The 19,600-nt window shown below is 39.0% G+C and overlaps 1 protein-coding gene across 5 annotated transcripts in view; it reads left to right on the top strand.

Moving 5' to 3' along the window:
- Positions 1–19,600, top strand: part of LOC150079459 (PAT complex subunit CCDC47) — a 264,969-nt gene that overhangs the window by 178,718 nt on the left and 66,651 nt on the right. For all 5 annotated transcript variants that reach the window (XM_090383780.1, XM_090383779.1, XM_090383781.1 and 2 more), the window contains one exon: positions 6,828–6,910. In XM_090383780.1, the coding sequence (XP_090239906.1) occupies positions 6,828–6,910 (83 nt within the window). The remainder of the gene's footprint in view (positions 1–6,827; positions 6,911–19,600) is intronic.

The following is a 19,600-nucleotide window of genomic DNA, read 5'->3' as shown; positions in this document are numbered from 1 at the left end:
AGGTGTTATCTTGGATGGATATACACAACTCCAGATACCGGAAGGCGGTACTGGTGCACGCTACTGTACTGAGGTAACCCTTCCCTATGTGCGTCTGTTCCGAAGTGCCATTGGCCCTGAGTTTGTGTTTATGGATAATAACTCCACACCCTATTGCACTGCAGCTGTTGATATGCTTTAGAAAGTGAGGACATTGTTCATATGGATTGGCCTGCCCATTCCCCAATCTAAATCCCATTGAACACATATGGGATGCTCTGGGGAGATGCCTAGCGGCACATCCACACCCACCAGAAAATGTTCACCAGCTGAAGATGGCGCTGACAAAGAAATGGACGATGTTACTACAAGAAGTAATCAACAACATTGTTCTAAGAATGGACAGCAGTGCAAAGTCTGCATCGACATTAGGAGTGGCCATATCTCCCACCGAGGACCATCTCTTCCCTTTGTTCTTCTTTGGCAGTGATGCATCTGTATCATGGCAGCCAGTGCTATGTTGCCATTTTTGAATAAAATCCCTCTGTACCATTTTGTTTCCGTTGTTGTGTCGGTGTTGTTTCCTTCATCATTTATGTACCTCACGAGGTTCCTTTGGTATGCTTTCCCCATATCCAGGCCACTCCTGTGAGAAGCTACAGGTGAAAACCTGACTGGTCATTAAGTTTTGCATACCAGTGTAATAGTTACATAGTTTATTTTAAAAAATTTCTGCCATGGTGAGTTTCCCTCCTACTTGTTCCATTCAATGGAGGCCAATTGAAATCATTCATAAGATAATAAGATATTCACACTTGTTCATCCATTCCCTCTATGTAGGGGCTCTTGTCATACCTTTCATACTCCCACTGTCATTTTACCTTGGCAATCAATTACTTCATACCATGCAGATTCTATGCAGGCCTGTTTAAGTTCTGAATCTGAGGAAGCTTTTTTTTGGCACTCAAGCTGCTTTTGATCAGAAGCATGCCCTCTCTCATCCCTTCTGTCTTGTGCATCCTTCTTAAATACATTATGCATATCATAGTGAAACTCATCATCCACTCAGATTTTGTTAGGATATGACATTTCATAAGATTTTCCCACTGATAGTTTGATTAAGTTTAATATTTTGGATGGTGACGTGTTTTCCATAGCTTGCATGCAAGGTGGTCAAGATTTTTTTGGATTGTGGATATGGCTTTTTGGTGAACTGTGATGTACGTTGAATATACATTAAATGAAACTGGCATTTTGTGTTCTTCAAATGTGATGTCTTTTAGCTTATTGATAATTCCTTCTGTATTCCTGACAGAATGTTAGTTTCTGGAGATATGTTTTGTAAAAACACATGAGGAGTTATTCAGCGAGGGGGAATGCCAGAGGTGTATTCAGCTCTGGCTGTAAGCTAGATAATCTTGTAATAACTGAGAGTAAAGTGGAGGAGAAATTGTTGAAGATAAACGCAATAAAGGCACCTGGGGTGGATTGGATCTATCCAGTTATATTAAAGGAGGCAGCAAAGGAAGTAAGCAAACCCTTAGCCATAATTACGAGAGCTTCCTTGGACTCAGGGGAGGTACCCATAGACTGGAGATGTGCAAATGTGACCCCAATTCACAAAGGAGGAGGAGGATCAAAGGCTGACACAAGTAATTATAGACCTGTCAGTTTAACTTCTGTTCCAGGAAAATTAATGGAGGCACTGGTTAAAGAAGCACTGCAGGATTATCTAGACAAGACTTCAGTTATATCTCGGACACAGCATGGTTTTGTTAAGGGAAAGTCTTGCCTGACCAATTTGATTGGATACTATAATGTGGTAAAAAAGGAACTGGATGCAGGGAATAACTTTGATATCATATATTTGGATCTTAGGAAGGCTTTTGATACTGTTGCACAAATTGAAGCAGTGTGGCATTGGAGGCAAATTGCTGCTATGGATAAAGGGATGGTTGACTGGGAGAAGACAGAGAGTGGTAATCAATGGACACTGCTCATCATGGACTGATGTTATTAGTGGAATCCCTCAGGGTTCAGTATTGGGTCAATTGTTGTTTTCTGTATTTATAAATGATATTGATGATGGTATATCAAGCTTAATGTCCAAGTTTGCAGATGATACGAAGGTTCGCAGGGTTGTTAAGGACACTAATGACAGTACACTGCTGCAACAGGATCTAGAAAAGTTGAGTAGATGGGCTGAGAGGTGGCAAATGAAGTTTAACATTGACAAATATAAAGTACTACATATGGGAAACAGCAACCCCAGAGCAACATATCAACTCTGTGTTACTACACTGACAGTGGTAGAGAATGAAAAGGACCTGGGGGGTAATTGTACAGGCAGATATGAAGTTCTCTGAGCAGTGCAGACGGGCTGCAAGAGTAGCTCATGGTGTCTTGCCAATGATATACAGGAATTTTTCTAGCAGGGATAAGGAGTGGCCTTACCATTTTCGAGCAGGGACAAGGTGTGGCTTGACCATTGCCTTGTATAAGGCAATGGTCAGGCCACACCTTGCTTACTGTATACAGGTCTGGAAGCCTCATTTCAAGAAGGATGTAGAGCTGCTGGATCGAGTACAGAGAAGGGCAACAAGATTAGTGAATGGAACAAAGGTTGCTCTTATGAAGAAAGGCTTAAATTTTTGCAAATTACAGTGTCTGGAGATTAGGAACCAGCGAGGTTTGTTTGTTTGTTATTTTGGTTTTTAGGAGCATTAGCATCTAAGGCCATATTGCTCTGGGGATATGCGGTGGTCATTCCCTGACCTTTCCACATCCTCCGTATTTGGTGGGCATGGGCTTGAACCAGCAAGGTGATCTGATAGAGGTGTATAAAGCCTTGAATGATTTGAGCATGTTCAATTCTGATGGGATTCTTCCTCTTGCTCAGAATAATCACCTGAGAGGGAATAAATTCAAATTGAGGAAAGACAGATGTAGGATAGATGTGCAGAAATTTGCCTTTAGCCAGCGGGTAGTTGGTTGGCGGAACAGACTTCCATCCCTTGTTGTGGAAGTTGATAGCCTACATAAATTTAAGGCTCAGCTGGACAGGTATTTCGAATGAACGGAGGGGTGAAGTGGAAGTGGTTTTTTTTTTTTTTTTTTTTGTGTGCTGATGCTGCATAAGCTTGCTTTCTTGCATCATATGCCTCTACTAATGCCAATGTTAAATAATTTGTTTAGCTAAGTTGAGATCCTTTTTTCTGAATAATATCTCTTAGTAATGATTGGTCTAGCTGGATTACCTGCCTTCCTTGTTAGCAAAGCAACTTGAGGCTTATGAATTATTTGGATTGAGTTTCTTGAATAGTTGATCATTGAACTGATGATCAACTCTGTGAGGAAAAAAAATCATTTCATGATTGCACATATATGTAACAATTCAAGACCGTAAAGTTACCAAAATCAAGGGGAACTGATGCACTGGCATGTCCGAAACCTCTAAAACAATAGCATTAGCAAAGGCACATGATGCAAGAGAGCAAGCTTATATAGTATCACCAAAACACACACACACACACACACACGAGCACACACACACACACACACACACACCCCCTTCTCATTTCATCCATCTGCTCATTCCAAATGTTTATCTTGTTCTGTCTGCCTTGAATCTATTTAAGCTATCAACTTCTACAACAACAGATGGAAGTTTTTCCAGCAGTCAACCACCTGCTGGCTAAAGGTAAACTTCCACACATTATCCTACAACTGTCTTTCCTTAATTTGAATTTATGCCCTCTCAGGCAATTATTCTGAGCAAGAGGAAGAATCCTATCGGCGTTGAGCATGCTCAAACCATTCAAGGCTTTATACACCTCAATGAGGTGCCTGGACACTAGGCACCTCACAGGTGCCTAGTGTCCAGACACTAATTTGCAAAACTTAAGCCTTTCTTCATAAGAGCATCCCTTTGTTCCATTCCCTAATCTTGTTGCCCTTCTGTGTACATTCCAACAGCTCTACATCCTTCTTGAAATGATCTTAAAACAATAGCATTAGCAAAGGCACATGGTGCAAGAAATCAAGCTTATATATTATCACCAAAAAAAAAAAAAAAAAACACACACACCCTTCTCATTTCATCCATCTACTCATTCCAAATGTTTATCTAGTTTTGTCTACCTTGAATCTATTTAAACTATCAACTTCTACAATGACAGATGGAAGTTTTTCCAGCAATCAACCACCTGCTGGCTAAAGGCAAACTTCCGCACATAATTCTACAACTGTCTTTCCTTAATTTGAATTTATGCTCCAGACCTGTATACTGTAATCAAGGTGTGGCCTGACCATTGCTTTATACAAGGGGATAATCATCTCCTTATCTCTTCTAGAAAAATTCCTGTATATGATTGACAAGACACCATGAGCTACTCTTGCAGACCGTCTGCACTGCTCAGAAAACTTCATATCTGCCTGCACAATTTCCCCCAAGTCCTTTTCACTCTCTACCACTGTCAGTGTAGTATCACACATTTGATACATTACTCTGGGATTACTGCCTCCCATATGCAGTAGTTTACATTTGTCAATGTTAAACTTCAGTTGCCACCTCTCAGCCCACCTGCTCAACTTCTCTAGATCCTGTTGCAGCATTGTACTGTCATTGGTATCATTAACAACCCTGCCCGCGTTCATATCGTCTGCAAACTTGGACATCAAGCCTGATATACCATCATCAATATCATTAATAAAAACAGAAAACAACAATGGACCCAACACTGAACCCTGGGGGACTCCACTAATAACATTAGTCCACGAAGAGCAGTGTCCATTGATTACCACTCTTCGTCTTCTCACACTCAACCAACCCTTTATCCATAGCAGCAGTTTGCCTCCAATGCCACACTGATGCAATTTGTGCAGCAGTCTTCCATGTGCAACATTATCAAAAGCTTTTCTAAGATCCAAATGTATGATATCAAAATTATTCTTTCCATCCAGTTAGGCGCCTCCATAGCCGATTGGGAAGGAGCAGCAGTGTGTAGCACATTCTTCTTGATTAGACCGGGGTTCGAGCCCGTCACTACCAAATACAGAGGATGCGAAAGGTCAGGGAATGACCACCGCATATCCCGGAGCAGTATGGCCTTAGTTGCTAATGCTCCTAAAAACCAAAAATAGTTAAAATAGTTAGTCCATCCAGTTCCATTGTGACCACATCATAGCATCCAGTCAAATTGGTCAGGCAAGACTTCCCCTTAACAAACCCATGCTGTGTCCAAGCTATAAGTGAAGTCTTGTCTAGGTGATCCTGCAGTGCTTCTTTAACCAGTGCCTCCATTAATTTCCCTGGAACAGAAATTAAACTAACCGGTCTATAATTACTTGTGTCAGCCTTTGATCCTCCTTTGTGGATTGGGGTCACATTTGCACATCTCCAGTCCATGGGTACATCCCCATGAGTCCAGGGAAGCTCTAATAATTATGGCTAAGAGTTTACTTACTTTCTTTGCCGCCTCCTTTAATATAACTGGATAGATTCCATCCACCCCAGGTGCCTTTCTTATGTTTATCTTCAATAATTTCTCTTCCACTTTATTCTCAGTTATTACAAGATTATCTAGCTTATTGTCAGAATTTAATACACCTCTGGCATTTCCCTTCCCTGAATAACTCCTCATACGTGAATGTAGATGCAAAATATTCATTTAGTTTGTTAGCTTCTTGAGCAGGATCATCAGCAGTTGAACCATCGATATCAAGCGGACCAATCTGATTCATCCCCTTCCTTCTAGAGTTTACATAAGTAAAGAACTGTTTGTTGTTTTTTCTTTGCATCCTTTACCAAAGATTTCTCGTAATCTGTCTTTGCCTGCCTAACCTCCTTTGTGACCTGGTTACATACTAGCTTTTATATATTTTTTCCGTGTCACCTTTTAATTTATATGTATCCCATGCATTTTTCTTCTCTGCCACGTGTCTAATTAGTTCATCTGACGTCCATTTAGGCGTAAATCTTGAACAATATTTCTTATGGGGGGCCTCCGTAGCCAGGTGGGAAGGAGTAGCAGTGTGTAGCACACGCTTCTTGATTAGAATGGGGTTCGAGTCCGTCACCACCAAATATGGAGGGTGTGAAAACGTCAGGGAATGACCACCGCATATCCCCGGAGCAGTCTGGCCTTAGTTGCTAATGCTCCTAAAAACCAAATAACAACAAATTTCTTAGTTAGTATGAAAAGCCTAGTAGCTTCCAAGATTAATTCTTTTAATGCTTCCCATTTTGAATTTGCTGTTGGTAACATCATCAGTTGGTCCCACCATATAGATATATTTAAATTCTATATGGTCCCACCATATAGAATTTAAATACTGTCTGAGACCACCGTATTCACCTTAAGAAAGCAAAAACCCTTCCCTTTACCCCTGATGGTAGTTGTCTCTTTGAGTAAATCCCACTTCGCTTAGAATCGCTTAATGCATAAATTTCTGAGACCATGTACTGGTATACATGGAAATCCATTCTCCAGTTATAACACAGAGGAAATGGCCTTTCATGCATCTTGTCACCATTTAACTGTTATTTTATTTTTTATTTCTTGTGTATTGCAAAGAATTATTGAGATGTTGTGGGTTATACAATGGAAGTTCTAAATAAGGAGGCCTCTGATATCAAGTTTAAATTTTAACGTTGGATTTTAGATCAAGATAGATAAGTGTCACCCCCCCCCCCCCCCCCCGTTTCTTGTTTTTTGCCAGTTGTAGAGAAAGAGTAAGTATTGTTTAGAATTCTTAAATTTTTGTAATTGTATTGATAGGGGATTGTTTCTTTATCTCCAAAAGACTAGAAATATAACATAATTTAAATTTTACATTTTTGTCTATAGCTTGTAACAGTTTTGCAAAAATATGAAGATTGGATTGACTACATCCATTTTTCTGATCAGTTTTCTGGACCAAAGCAACAAGAGTATGTGTATTTGTGTGTTTATATATATATGTGTGTGTATATATATATATTATTATTATTATTATTATTATCATCAGTGCTTTTTCTGTAAAAAAATAGATGCCGGTACTCATTCTTTGCTATCAGGAAAAATTGAAAATTAAAAGGACATGAAAAGTACAATGCTCTAAAAAATTATTTCCTGATATTGTTACTTACTAGTAATGTTTTTGGAATAAGAACAACAAATGAAATATATTAACACACAGTTTATTAAGCATAAATTTATTATTCAAGTATATAAAAAATAAGTGAAAATAATTTGATAATAAAATTTTTATAGAATATTCCAAATTTTTATTGAGTTCTCATCCAACACACTATGCCGACTTATTGTTTGTGGCTGTTGCTGACCGACGTTTCCGAAACAGCCACGAATCGACATATTTTGCAGGATCGAAGCGGGTCAGCGGTGGGCCACAATTTTAAGAAACAGTAGTGAAGAAACTGTTTTTGTCATCAACGAAGCTTTGGTTGGGCTGATGATCATATTCATTTGTGAAAATCCTTATTCGCATTCACTCGATGAAATTGGTATCGTACTCGGAGCGTTCATCAAATGCTCTTCAATTTTTTCAAAAACGTCTTTTCGATTAGGTATTCCCAAAATGTGCTAGTTGTATCTCTTTCATTTAACTTAAGCCCAAATGGCAATTTTTTTAAATTCATTCTTAACATTTCAAAACCCAACATTTCATGTTTAGAAGGTTTAATACCTTCGTTGTTCTCATTTTCCTTCTCTCCTCATCGATATTGTCACTAGTTCTTAAATTTGAATTTTTTTTTTTTTTTTTTTGAAACTGTCCAAAATGTTGGTGTCATTCAGATATTCAGCTACTGTGGCCATGTAAACAGAGATGGGAAAATTTATGGAAAAATGTGGATAACGCACTTCCACGAAACAATTTGTCGAGGTAAAAGAAAATCGCTCTCTCTTAATTCTCGAACGGGGCGCTTACAGTTGATTCCCAGCAGTGTCCAACCTACAGCCCGCGCGGAAAGTGAATTAAAACAGCATTTTAAATTTTGCTAATTATCAAAAAATTCTCATTAAGTGAGCATTTAATGGCAAAAGTAAGGTATTTTTTTCAAAAACAAAAAAAGTCATTTTTATAATTCTATATAATATTGGTGTAAACACACCATAGAAACTCTTAAACAAAAAACTACGTTAGTAGTGTGAAGGGCATCATTTTATCTGTATCTCATATTGTGCTCTTCCTTCACAACGAGTTTCCATGTATTTCACTATCTCGAATAAGTAACGCTTCACTAAAAGAGAAGACTATTGTTACTTATTCTTAGTGGGCACCACCACCCAGACGGCACCATTTCAAGGCTTATTGGCCTTTCATTGGCGGGTGGGCAGGTACCTTGCAGACAATACCAAGTAACAATTGTCTTCTTTTTTTCTGAAGCGTTACTTATTCGAGGTAGTGCAATACATGGCAACTCGTTGTGAAGGAAGAGCACAATACAGATAAAATGATGCCCTTCACACTACTAACATAGTTTTTTGTTTAAAAGTTGTCTATGGTGTGTTTACACCAAATTATATAGATTATTATACTCTTAAAGATATGATGCCTTGTTGCATTTAATTTTTACTTTTATAATTTTAATAAAATCTAAAAAATAAATTAGTAACATAGATTTGTTACACATAAAAGTATTGGGAATTTGCATTTTTTATATATAGCCTGAAAATAAAAAATGGTAACACGAAAACAGAAACTTCCTTTTACATGTAACAAGATATGGAAAAAGAGTGACACTACTTTTTCTTGAATCACTCAGTGCGGCCCCCGAAAGAATTCTAACTTTGAATATGCCCCTTGTACGAGAAATGGTTGGACACAGCTGCAGTAGAAGGTGAACCAGATCTCATTATCATCATTAATATTAACCATTTTATTGTCAAGTATTTTGGTTAAAGGAATATTAGTAAATCTTGTACAGAACAGTACAGATATAGAGCTCGGTGACTGTCGTGAACATTAACCATACTAATGGAAGTGACAGCTTACATGTAATTTTCTGTATTTAGCAGTCTACAATTGAAATTTATTATTATCCCAATACTGATTTTACTGTATTAAATGCAGTTGATATGATTTCTGTCTTCAGTGCAATAGGTTACTTCAGAAAGTTAGGTAGAAAGGTTGTAACTCTTTTACTCTATGGCAGCTTTAATAGTAGGCTAATCAAACTAAAATACATTTTCCCCCTTTCTGGCTTTGGTTCAAATATTAGTTTGGCAGTCATTTGTGTTATCTTGATAACAATAATGGTTCCAAAGATAAGATTAAAAAATCTTTATTTATTAAGCCATTTGAAAACAATAATTTGAATACAGTCATATTAAAATAATCTCTGTAATTCCTGTGGTGTACACATAGCAGGTATTTTCTGATTTTTGCTGAAGATTGTTTGAAATTGTTGCCTGCAGTATTATAAAGAACAATGTTTATAGTACATTTATAAACAAATCAAGCATAAAATGCATACCAACTTTTTCAAACCATCTGCCTAATCAGAAATACACTCTTTCTCCGCCCCAACTGACTGACTGCATACTCATATCTTGTGGATATCATATCATGTTTTTCCTGTTAATATTAGTTAAACAGTGGCAGAGATTCAAACAGAAGGTACTGTGGGCACATCGTAGTCCTTGGTCAATGTACAATTGTTATTTGTAATGCAAAATTCACAAACATAATAGTTGTACATTGACCAAGGATTGGAGGAACAGCAAAGTTTTTAGTTGTTAAACAAGGTATGTAATGTTTCAAATTCTAACACATATGTGAACAAAGCAACCATTAGAGATCTAATATGTATGACAGCTTAGTTAGACTTAATCAGCTTAGTTTGTGATCTCTATATACATTACAATTTTTAGGAGCCTTCACAATTAATTTTAATCACATTAATGTATATACAAATAAATAACTAAAAATACCTTACAGTTAACAAAAAAATAATAAATAATAATAATTATTTATTATTATTTATACGTTACGACACTAGACTGATGGACCCGAGTTCGAGTACAGCCTTGGCGGAAGCAAACGCGGTTCCAACACACTGGGAGATCGGTATAATAATAATAATAATAGTAATAAATTAGAATAATAATAATAATAAATAAATTAATAGTAATAAAAAATTAATACCTACCTACCCCAAGGTTGGAGTGGCGGCTAAGCCGACCGGGCTAGCCAGGTAGGTAAAGTGCCTGCCTGGCAACCCAAAGGTCGTGGGTTCGATTCCCGCCTTGGGCTTGGATCACAGTAAAATGCAAAAAAACGCAGAGAAATATTAATCATACTGCATCGAGTGTGGCACAGGATAAAGTCATTTGCGTTCAGGCCTTAGGCAGAGGGGTCGGTTCGAAAAATCAGAGACGGTCTCCCGAGGAAGACAGTGGAGCGAGTGGCGCTGTCCCCCGTATGGCTACCACAAGAGAAGGGCAAGACCATCCAGCCCCACCAACTGGAAGTGCTTCCTGTGCAACTGCGCTAGTGACCACCCAGGAAGGGAGAAAGTGCCAGCGCATGAAGTGGAGCATCGAAATGAATATGTACATCATGCAAGAATACATACCAAGTGGCTGGAACGATTCCTGGATATTCAGGTCACTGAACAGCGAATAGTGGACCAAAGAAGGACCATCGTCATGAAGAACCTAATAGCCCCTGCAATCTTGGAAAAAATCAAGCAGGACATGAGCAATCAACTACAAAGGATAAAGAATATGGAACCAGAGGAGGAAGAAAATACCACAACCGAACCAGAGGCAGAAGAGCAAGAGGAAATACAATCTGCTGCAGCTGATGTGGAAACAGACAAGGTCATGATATCAATAGAGGACGAGTGGAAGAAGGCCCTAACAGAATTCGAAGGAATGGATCCCACAAAGACTCACGTGATACCGAAGCAGAGGCCGAATAGAACCTTATGGAGAGTCACAGACCACCTGAATCGGCACATAATACCGCATTACCTCGACAACAGTGGTGCAACACTGGAGGCCATCCTCCAGTATTGTGCTGCAGTAGCAGCCACAAGGATTAATGGAAGAAAAGCGAGAAACCCACAGTAGAAGAACCAAAAACAGAAGGAACCACCAGCTTGGAAAAGAAGACTTCAGCAGAAGATAGAAGAATTAAGAGTCAAGATAGGACAATTGACCCAGTACCAATGGAGCAGTAGGAATAAGAAATTAATTGGAAAAGCGAAGAGCATCCTCAAGAGAGACAGCGTTCACAACAAACATGAGACAAAATCAGAGAATAGGAGAGTACTTGGACACATTGCAGCAGAACTTCCTTGCACTCAGCAAGAGACTACGTCGATACAAAGAGAGTTCCAAGAGGAAAATAAACAACTGAATCTTTGATGAGGATCAAAGAGGTTTCTACAGAAACACTTCTTCTTCTCAGGTGGTCTGAGAAGAAGAGGATTGAGGATTTCTGGAGAAACAATGGAGCAGGAGCAGGGAAGTAAAATATAACAGCCGAGCCACCTGGATAGAATTAGAACGCGAGAAAACCAAGGATGTACAAGAAATGAGAGGATGGGAGATTTGGGAAGAAGTAAAACAGACGATCAAGAACTCTCACAACTAGCGAACTCCAGGAATTGATAACGTCCACAACTACTGGTACAAGAAGCTCACTTGCACACACAAGAACCTGGCAGAGCATTTCATCCAAATGATAAGGCATCCAGAGACAATCCCGAAGTTTCTCACTCAAGGAATCACATATCTGAAGCCTAAAGACGAAGATACAAGAAACCTGGCGAAATATAGGCCAATCACCTGCCTCCCAACAATGTACAAGATCCTGACCAGCTGCATAACCAGGAAGATAACAGACCACTTGGAGAGCCAGAGCATAATGGCCGAACAGCAGAAAGGATGCAAGGAGCAATTAACCATAGATGCTGCGGTTATGGAGCAAGCATACAAGAAGCGCCACAACATGTACACAGCCTACATCGATTACCGCAAGGCCTTCGACTCCATGCCTCATAGCTGGCTAATAGAGGCACTGAAAATCTACAAAGTCAATCCGATAGTGACAAACTTCCTAGGAGAAACGATAGCGAAATGGAGTATCACCATTAAGGTTGAAAACATCACAACCAGGCCAATCCCCATCAGGAGAGGGATCTTTCGGGGAGATGTCCTGAGCGCATTGTGGTTCTGTCTAGCACTTAACCCACTATCTACCATGCTCAACAGTAGCAAGTACAGATATAACCTCAAAGAAGGAAGGAAGAACCTGTACACTCTCGCCCACCTGATGTATATGGATGACATCAAGCTCTATGCGGGAACCGAGAAGCACCTTCAGCAACTACCCCAGATCACTGAAGAATTCAGCAAGGATATTAGGATGGAATTTGGTCTAGACAAATGCAAGACCCACGGATTGCATCAGGAAAAATTAGTCAACCGAAACTACCAGCTGCAGAGTGATAAAGAGATCGAAGCCATGGCAGAGGGAGAGGCCTACAAATACTTGGGGATGATGCAGGCTCAGCAGTTACAGCACAAGGAAATAAAGGCCTGTCTGATCGAAAAATACCAGATACTCAGAAGCAAAGTCTGAAAGCAAAGCTGAATGGAGAGAACACAGTCAAAGCCATAAACACCTATGCAGTCCCAGTGCTAAGCTAACATACTCCTTTGGGGTCATAGATAGGACTAACACCGAACTGGAGGATATCACGAGAAAGACAAGGACAATTATGACCAAGAGCCACCAACACCATCCGAGAGCTGCAGTCGAGAGACTGACAATTGCCCGGGAAGAAGGAGGAAGGGGCCTGATAGACCTCATTGAGCAACAAAAGACAACAATAGTTAACCTGAAAGATTACTTCCAGAAACACACAGCAGCACTCCACCATGCCATATGGAAGATAGACAAGTGGTGTACCCCACTCAACCTAAGCGAGGAGTCCCTCCAACTAGGAGATACAAACGAAGCTAGAAAGATGGGCAGAGAAGACACTCCATGGCAGACACTACAATGATCTCCATCAGGATCACATAGATAAAATTGCTTCCAATGCATGGCTCACGAGCGGGATGCTCTTCCCCGAGACTGAAAGATTCATGCTCGCCATCCAAGGCAAAGTAATCAACACCAGGAACTATAGAAAATACATCGTCAAGGAGCCTGGAGTGTTAGATGACACATGTCGACGATGCCACCTGGCCTCCGAAATGATCCAACACATCACCATGGGATGCAAGGTGATCACCCAGACTGAGTAGACTCATAGACATGACCAGTAGCCAGGATAATACATGAGAAGCTAGCAAGGAAATACCAGTTGATCGAAGAAAGTGTACCATACTACAAGTACGAATCCCAGGCAGTACTAGAGACCCTAACCCACAAGCTGTACTGGGACTGTGCCATAATAATAGATAGGACAATTCCGCACAACAGACCAGACATAACCCTTGTGGACAAGAAGGAAAAGGCTACCTATCTGATTGACATAGCAGTACCCAACACTGGCAACCTGCAGAAAACCCATGGGGAAAAATTCAGGAAGTACACAAACCTAAGACAGGAGATCAAAGAGAGTGGCATAAGCAAGAAGTAACGACCATCCCGATCATCGTGCCAAAAACCCTACATAACAGCCTAACAGCAATAGATCTCCCAACGAACACCTACAAGGAGTTGTAGGTGTTCGCTGGGAGATGTCTTGCTTCATCCATACTCTACAATTGGTACTTCATCATTGTGTATGTTTCCAAAAATCGATTTCAGATCTAATATCTAAGTGCTGCAATATTGTCATTCATTTTAATCACTCACAAGTAGCGTGTAGAAGGCTGAAAGAGATACAAATCAATCTCTGCAACACAAATTAATATAAGATGTGGTAATGAGATGGAATTTAATGTATCTTATGTGGAAGAGGACGGCTTCCATAGCCGAGTGGTCAGGCAGGAGTGCAATAGCACACGCTAGTAGACTGGGGTTCAAGCCCCTGACTGTTAAATACGGTTGATCTGCCAACCTGCACTGGACCAGCGTGGCAGATTATGGTCCATTTCACTCAATGTGAATTGTTCAGGAGGCTTCCATCCTGAAGTGGATTGATAATGGCTGCAGTTTATCTATTTTTTATGTTGAAGAGAATTTTTGAACAAAAGCATGCCATCACATTGTATTTATCAGATTAGGACATACCCAATTTAAATGCTGAAAATTTTAAGTTGATTGAAAATGTAGTTATCTTATTGGAAAAAATTTTCAATGTCACAGTTGAGGAGAATTTGAAGGAGGCTTGTATTTCAATGATGATTTGAAATTTAGCAGTGCTGGAGTGTGTTTCGTCTGCAAACAACAAAATGATGAAACCACTATAACTATGAATAAGAAATTGCTGAATTCTTTACAAAATAGATTTCAAAATTTGAAATAAAATAAATTGTGTGATTGCTACTCTATTAGATCCATGTTAAAAACATGAATTTATAAAACTCAATATACATGATATTGCTAAAAATTGGATTATAGAAGAAATAAAAAGTTCGTCTCTAATATTTGAAAGTGAAGAAAAAAAAAATGACAATGAGCAAAGAGAAATTACAAAAGAAAGGGGAAATAATGAGGATAAGATTCAAGACGTGTGATCTCGTTTATATGAAATTTCATTTGAAAATGGAAGTAAAAATTGTGAGTTTTGTAATGATGGTAATAGTTTGTATTCTAAAGAAGAGATGCAATTTGAAAATTATCTTAAATGTATAGGCCTGCTAACTCTGATGAGTACAACGAAAAACTGTTCAGAGCAATAGTGGGCCAGTAAATCAGATTGTCTTATAATGGGGGATTTTAACTTCCCAGATATAGACTGAAATTTGTGGATTGGTCACTTGCACATAGCAAGGCTTATGTGGATTTATTCGATGATTGTTTTGTACAGCAACATGTTCATGAGGCAACCAGAGGGAGTAATAGCCTTGATCTAATTATCAGCAGTAATTATCAGCCTTTCTAAGATCCAAGTATATAATATCAAAGTTATTCCCTGCATCCAGTTCTTTTGTGACTGCATCATGGTATCCAATCAAATTGGTCAGGCAAGACTTTCCCTTAACGAAACCATGCTGTGTTTGAGCTATAACTGAAGTCTTGTCTAGATGATCCTGCAATGCTTCTTTAACCATTGCCTCCATTAATTTTCTTGGAACAGAAGTTAAACTTGCAGGTCTATAATTACTTGTGTCAGCCTTTGATATTCTCCTTTGTGAATTGGGGTCACATTTGCACTTCTCCAGTCTACAGGTACCTCCACTGAGTCCAAAAAAGCTCTCATAATTATGGCTAAGAGTTTGCTTACTTCCTTTGCTGCCTCCTTTAATATACAGCAGGCCCCCGTTATAACGCGGTTCGCTATACGCTGATTCGCTATAACGCTGTTATTATATTATAACCCGTGTCTGACTGTAACGCTGTCACAGATCACTATAACGCTCTTTTACAGATTACATTTTTGACATATTTAACGAAATCGTTTCATTTGATGGAGTCGATAGCTTGAAAATGAATAGCAAAACAGCATTAAAACGTTTCCCACGCTCAGTGAAATTTTCTCGCACGCTAATTTAATTTCAGTACAGTGGCTTGTTACGTAGTTCCTAGATCAACATTTTAAAAAATGACGAAGTATATTGCTTCTAATATTTGCGTTATATGCATTTATCCGAAGTCTAGTCATCACTCAGTACCGTATTAGACAACGTGCGAAACGGACAGTTTACTCGAACATTGTATCATAATTAATGCAACCAACGCAGTTACATTTTCGAAGAATGAAAAAAGAATGAAAAATCAACAACGTCTGAGCACAGTACGAAGACTATAAATGTAAGAAAAAGACTGAATTTGAAAAGTAGACGTTTTGAAGCGAATCGATTCCGGTCAACGACAAGCGGATGTGTGCCATAATTTAGGACTTCCAACTTTAACTGTAAGAACAATTATAAAAAAATAAAGAATTAATTTTTGCAGCGGGAAAGGTAGCTGTTCCAGTGCAAGCAACTAGGACTAGGCCGGCTATTAGGATTGAAATGGAAAGACTTTAATTTTATTGAAGATAATGTCCAATGCAGAATTCAGTTAAGTTAAATATTGAGAGAGAGATCGAGATCGATCTGAAGAAAACTCGCCTAAAAAAAATGTGGAACCATTTAAAACTGGTAAGGGCTGGTAGAATAGATTTAGAATGCAGATCAAGGAGCCGAAACTTTCAAAAAAGAACTTGTTAAAATTATTGAAGAGGGGTATTATGTGTTATACTTCTCAACAAGTTTTTAACATAGATGAAGCAGGACTTTTGTGGAAACGAATGCCTAAAAGAAGTTTCATATTGAAAGAAGAAAAAACATGCCAAGTTTCAAAGCGGCGAAGGATCAGTTGACGTTATTGTTGGGTGGTAACGCTGCGGGCCATTTAAAATTAATACCCCTTTTAGTTTATTTGGAAGAGGGCCAAAGTTCAACTCAAAATCCACATTTTTCATGATTAAATTCATCCATTAAATTAAATCAATTAAATTCATGATTTTAATTGGAATTTTAAGTTTACTTTTGATACGCAAGTAGTTACCACATAATTATATGTATGTAATGCAGAATATTTTATATGTGCAAATATTTGAATATTAAATATTTGGCCGACATTTGTGCATTACCGTTTATTATTGATTAGGAAATATCCTATGGCACCGACCGCAGCTCACAAATACATATGTTACCTTATGGGAAAGCGGTGCTCGCTTAGCGCGGATTCACTTAGCGCTCTGTTTTTCTGGAATGAATGATCAGCGTTAAGCGGGGGGTCACCTGTAATTGGATAGATCCCATCCACCCCAGGGGACTTTTTTATGTTTATCCTCAACAATTTCTCCACTTTCCTCTCAGTTATTACAAAATCATCTAGCTCACTACCAGAGTTTACTTCACCTCTGGCAATCCCCTTCCTGAATAACTCCTCATGTGTGAATATAGATGCAAAATGCTAGTTTAGTTTGTTAGCCACCTGAGCAGGATCATCAACAATTGAACCATCAATATCCAGTGGACCAATCTGATTCATCCCTTTCCTTGTAGAGTTTACATAAGTAAAGAACTCTTTTCTGTTTTTCTTTGCATCCTTTGTCAAGGATTTCTCATAATCTTCCTTTGCCTGCCTAATCTCCTTTGTGACTTGGTTACAGACCAGCTTATATCTATCATAGGCTTCCATATCACCCATTAATTTATATGTATCCCATGCATTTTTCTTCTCTGCCATATGTCTGATTAGTTCATCTGACATCCATTTAGGCCTAAACCTTGAACAATATTTCTTAGTTGGTACGTAAAGCCTAGTAGCTTCCAAGATAATTTGAATTTGCTGTTGGTAACATCATCAGTTGGTCCCACTGTATAGAATTTGAACACTGTCTCAGGTCATCATAGTCACATTTACGAAAGCAAAAACCCTTCCCTTTACCCCTGATGGTAGTTACCTCTTTGAGTAAATCCCACTTCAGCATACTGTGATCACTGCCACCTATTTGTTCTTTTATCTGCAGATTCTTAATTTTATTTTATTTATTTATTTTTTTTATAATGTAAACCACAAACACGAGAGGTATTAGAACCTATAGTACTTAGTACCGTGCTTGGGTTGGAGGTTGAGAAGACGAAAGAAGATATTTGTTGACACTGGACTTGAATTTCTGTAGGCTATAATTTTCAGGAAATACGTATGAAGGAAGGTTGTTCCAGAAGACGGCAGATGAATGAATAAACGAGGAAGATGAGAAGGTGGTTCTGTGAGTTTGGAGTTGGACAGTAAATGGATGTTGGCTGGTGGCGGCACGTGTTCGTACTGTTTTGAAAGAGAGAGTGGGAATTATAGAAGCCAATTCAGAAGAACGGTGCCTATGGAAGTATCTGTAGAAGAGGCATGCAGCAGAAACAGTACGTCTATGAGACAGCGAGTGGAGAGACTCTGTTAGAGATGAATCATTAATTAACCTAATTGCCCTCTTCTGAATGGAATCAAGAAGCCTGAGAGAGGTTTTGGGGGCACCGCCCCAGATGTGGGAACAATATTTCATGGCAGGGCGGATTTGCGATTTATACAGAGTGAGTAGCTGTTTGGAAGAAAAGTAATGCCGAGAGAGAAAGAGAAAACCAAGTTTTTTAGATGCAGAGTAAGCAATATTTGTAATGTGCTTGTGCCAACAGAGATTAAAAGTCAGGGTAATCCCCAAAAGAGATATATCATTTTGCCTAGAAATCGGAGTGTCACTAAAGATAAGCATAGGAGCAGAAGAATCCTTTTTGCGAGGTATAATACAAGACTGAGTTTTAGAAGGGTTGAAATCAACTAAGTTGTCTTTACCCCACTGGAGAAATACCTGAAGATCAGCATTTAAGGAATTGGTAGCAGATTTTCGAGAAGTTGAAGCTGATTCAGCAGGACAAAGTTTCTCAAAATGGAAAGTGGAATGCAATGTGCTATCATCGGCAAAACTATGGATAGGATTTCCAGTTAAATGAAAGAAGGTCATTAATATACAAGAGGAAAAGAGTGGGAGAAAGAACTGAACCTTGCGGGACACGGCATTAGTGGAGAAGTTAGAAGACAGAGAGCCATCTACCATCACCCTCAGTGAACGATCAGAGAGAAAACTGGATAACCAATTACTAAAAATAGTTGGCAAACCATAGGATGGAAGCTTGATCACAAGGCTTTGAGATGTCAAGAGCAACTATTTGTGTTTCACCGAATCTTTCCAATGAATTAGTCCATAAATGGGTAACATAAGCCAAAATATCACCAGTGGATTGACACTGACGGAATCCATACTGGCGATCGTTGATCAGACGGAAGGTTTCTAGGTAGTTTAAGAGTTGGCGGTTGATTGATTTCTCCATTACTTTAGAAAGAGTAGAAGTAATTGCAATGGGACGATAATTGGATGGCAGGGATTTGTCACCCTTTTTAGGAACTGGCTGGATATGAGCAAATTTCCAAGCAGATGGAAAAACACCTTTGGAATAAGAAAGTGAAAAAAGGCGGAAAAGAATAGGAGTAAGTTCAGGAGCACTTTTTTTGAGAACAAGTGGAGAAATACCATCGGGACCTGGAGCTTTCTTAGCATCAAGATTCTTCAAAATCCTTCTGACATTCTTTTGACGGAAGACCACATAAGGCATTGAATGGAGTGTGTTGGGAATGGTGGGAGGTGTTTTACCAAGATCATTAATACATGAGTTGGAAGAAAAATGGGATGCTAGCAGGTCAGCTTTATCCTTGGCCGAAGTGACAACAGAACCATCTGGTTTGGACAGAGATGGGAGCAGAGATGGGCAAAAGTTGCGGCTAATAGCTTTGGCAAGAGACTAGAATTCTCGGCTACCATTAGGGAAAGAAGCAAGTTTTCTACTCTTAGCCTGTTCAAACTCTAGTTTGGACTGATTAATAACTGCTTTACAGTTGTTGCTAGCTTTGGTGTACGCAGAAAATGAAACTGAAGAATCAGAAACGAGCCAATTACGATATGCAACATTCTTCTCTCGAACAGCCTTAGCACATTTATTGGAAAACC

Source organism: Mastigoproctus giganteus, chromosome 10 (assembly GCF_048544385.1).
Source record: "Mastigoproctus giganteus isolate SK-2022 chromosome 10, ASM4854438v1, whole genome shotgun sequence".
NCBI classification, from domain to species: Eukaryota; Metazoa; Arthropoda; class Arachnida; order Uropygi; family Thelyphonidae; genus Mastigoproctus; species Mastigoproctus giganteus.
Note: the sequence above shows the minus strand (reverse complement) of the source record. Positions and strands in the feature narration are given on the sequence as shown.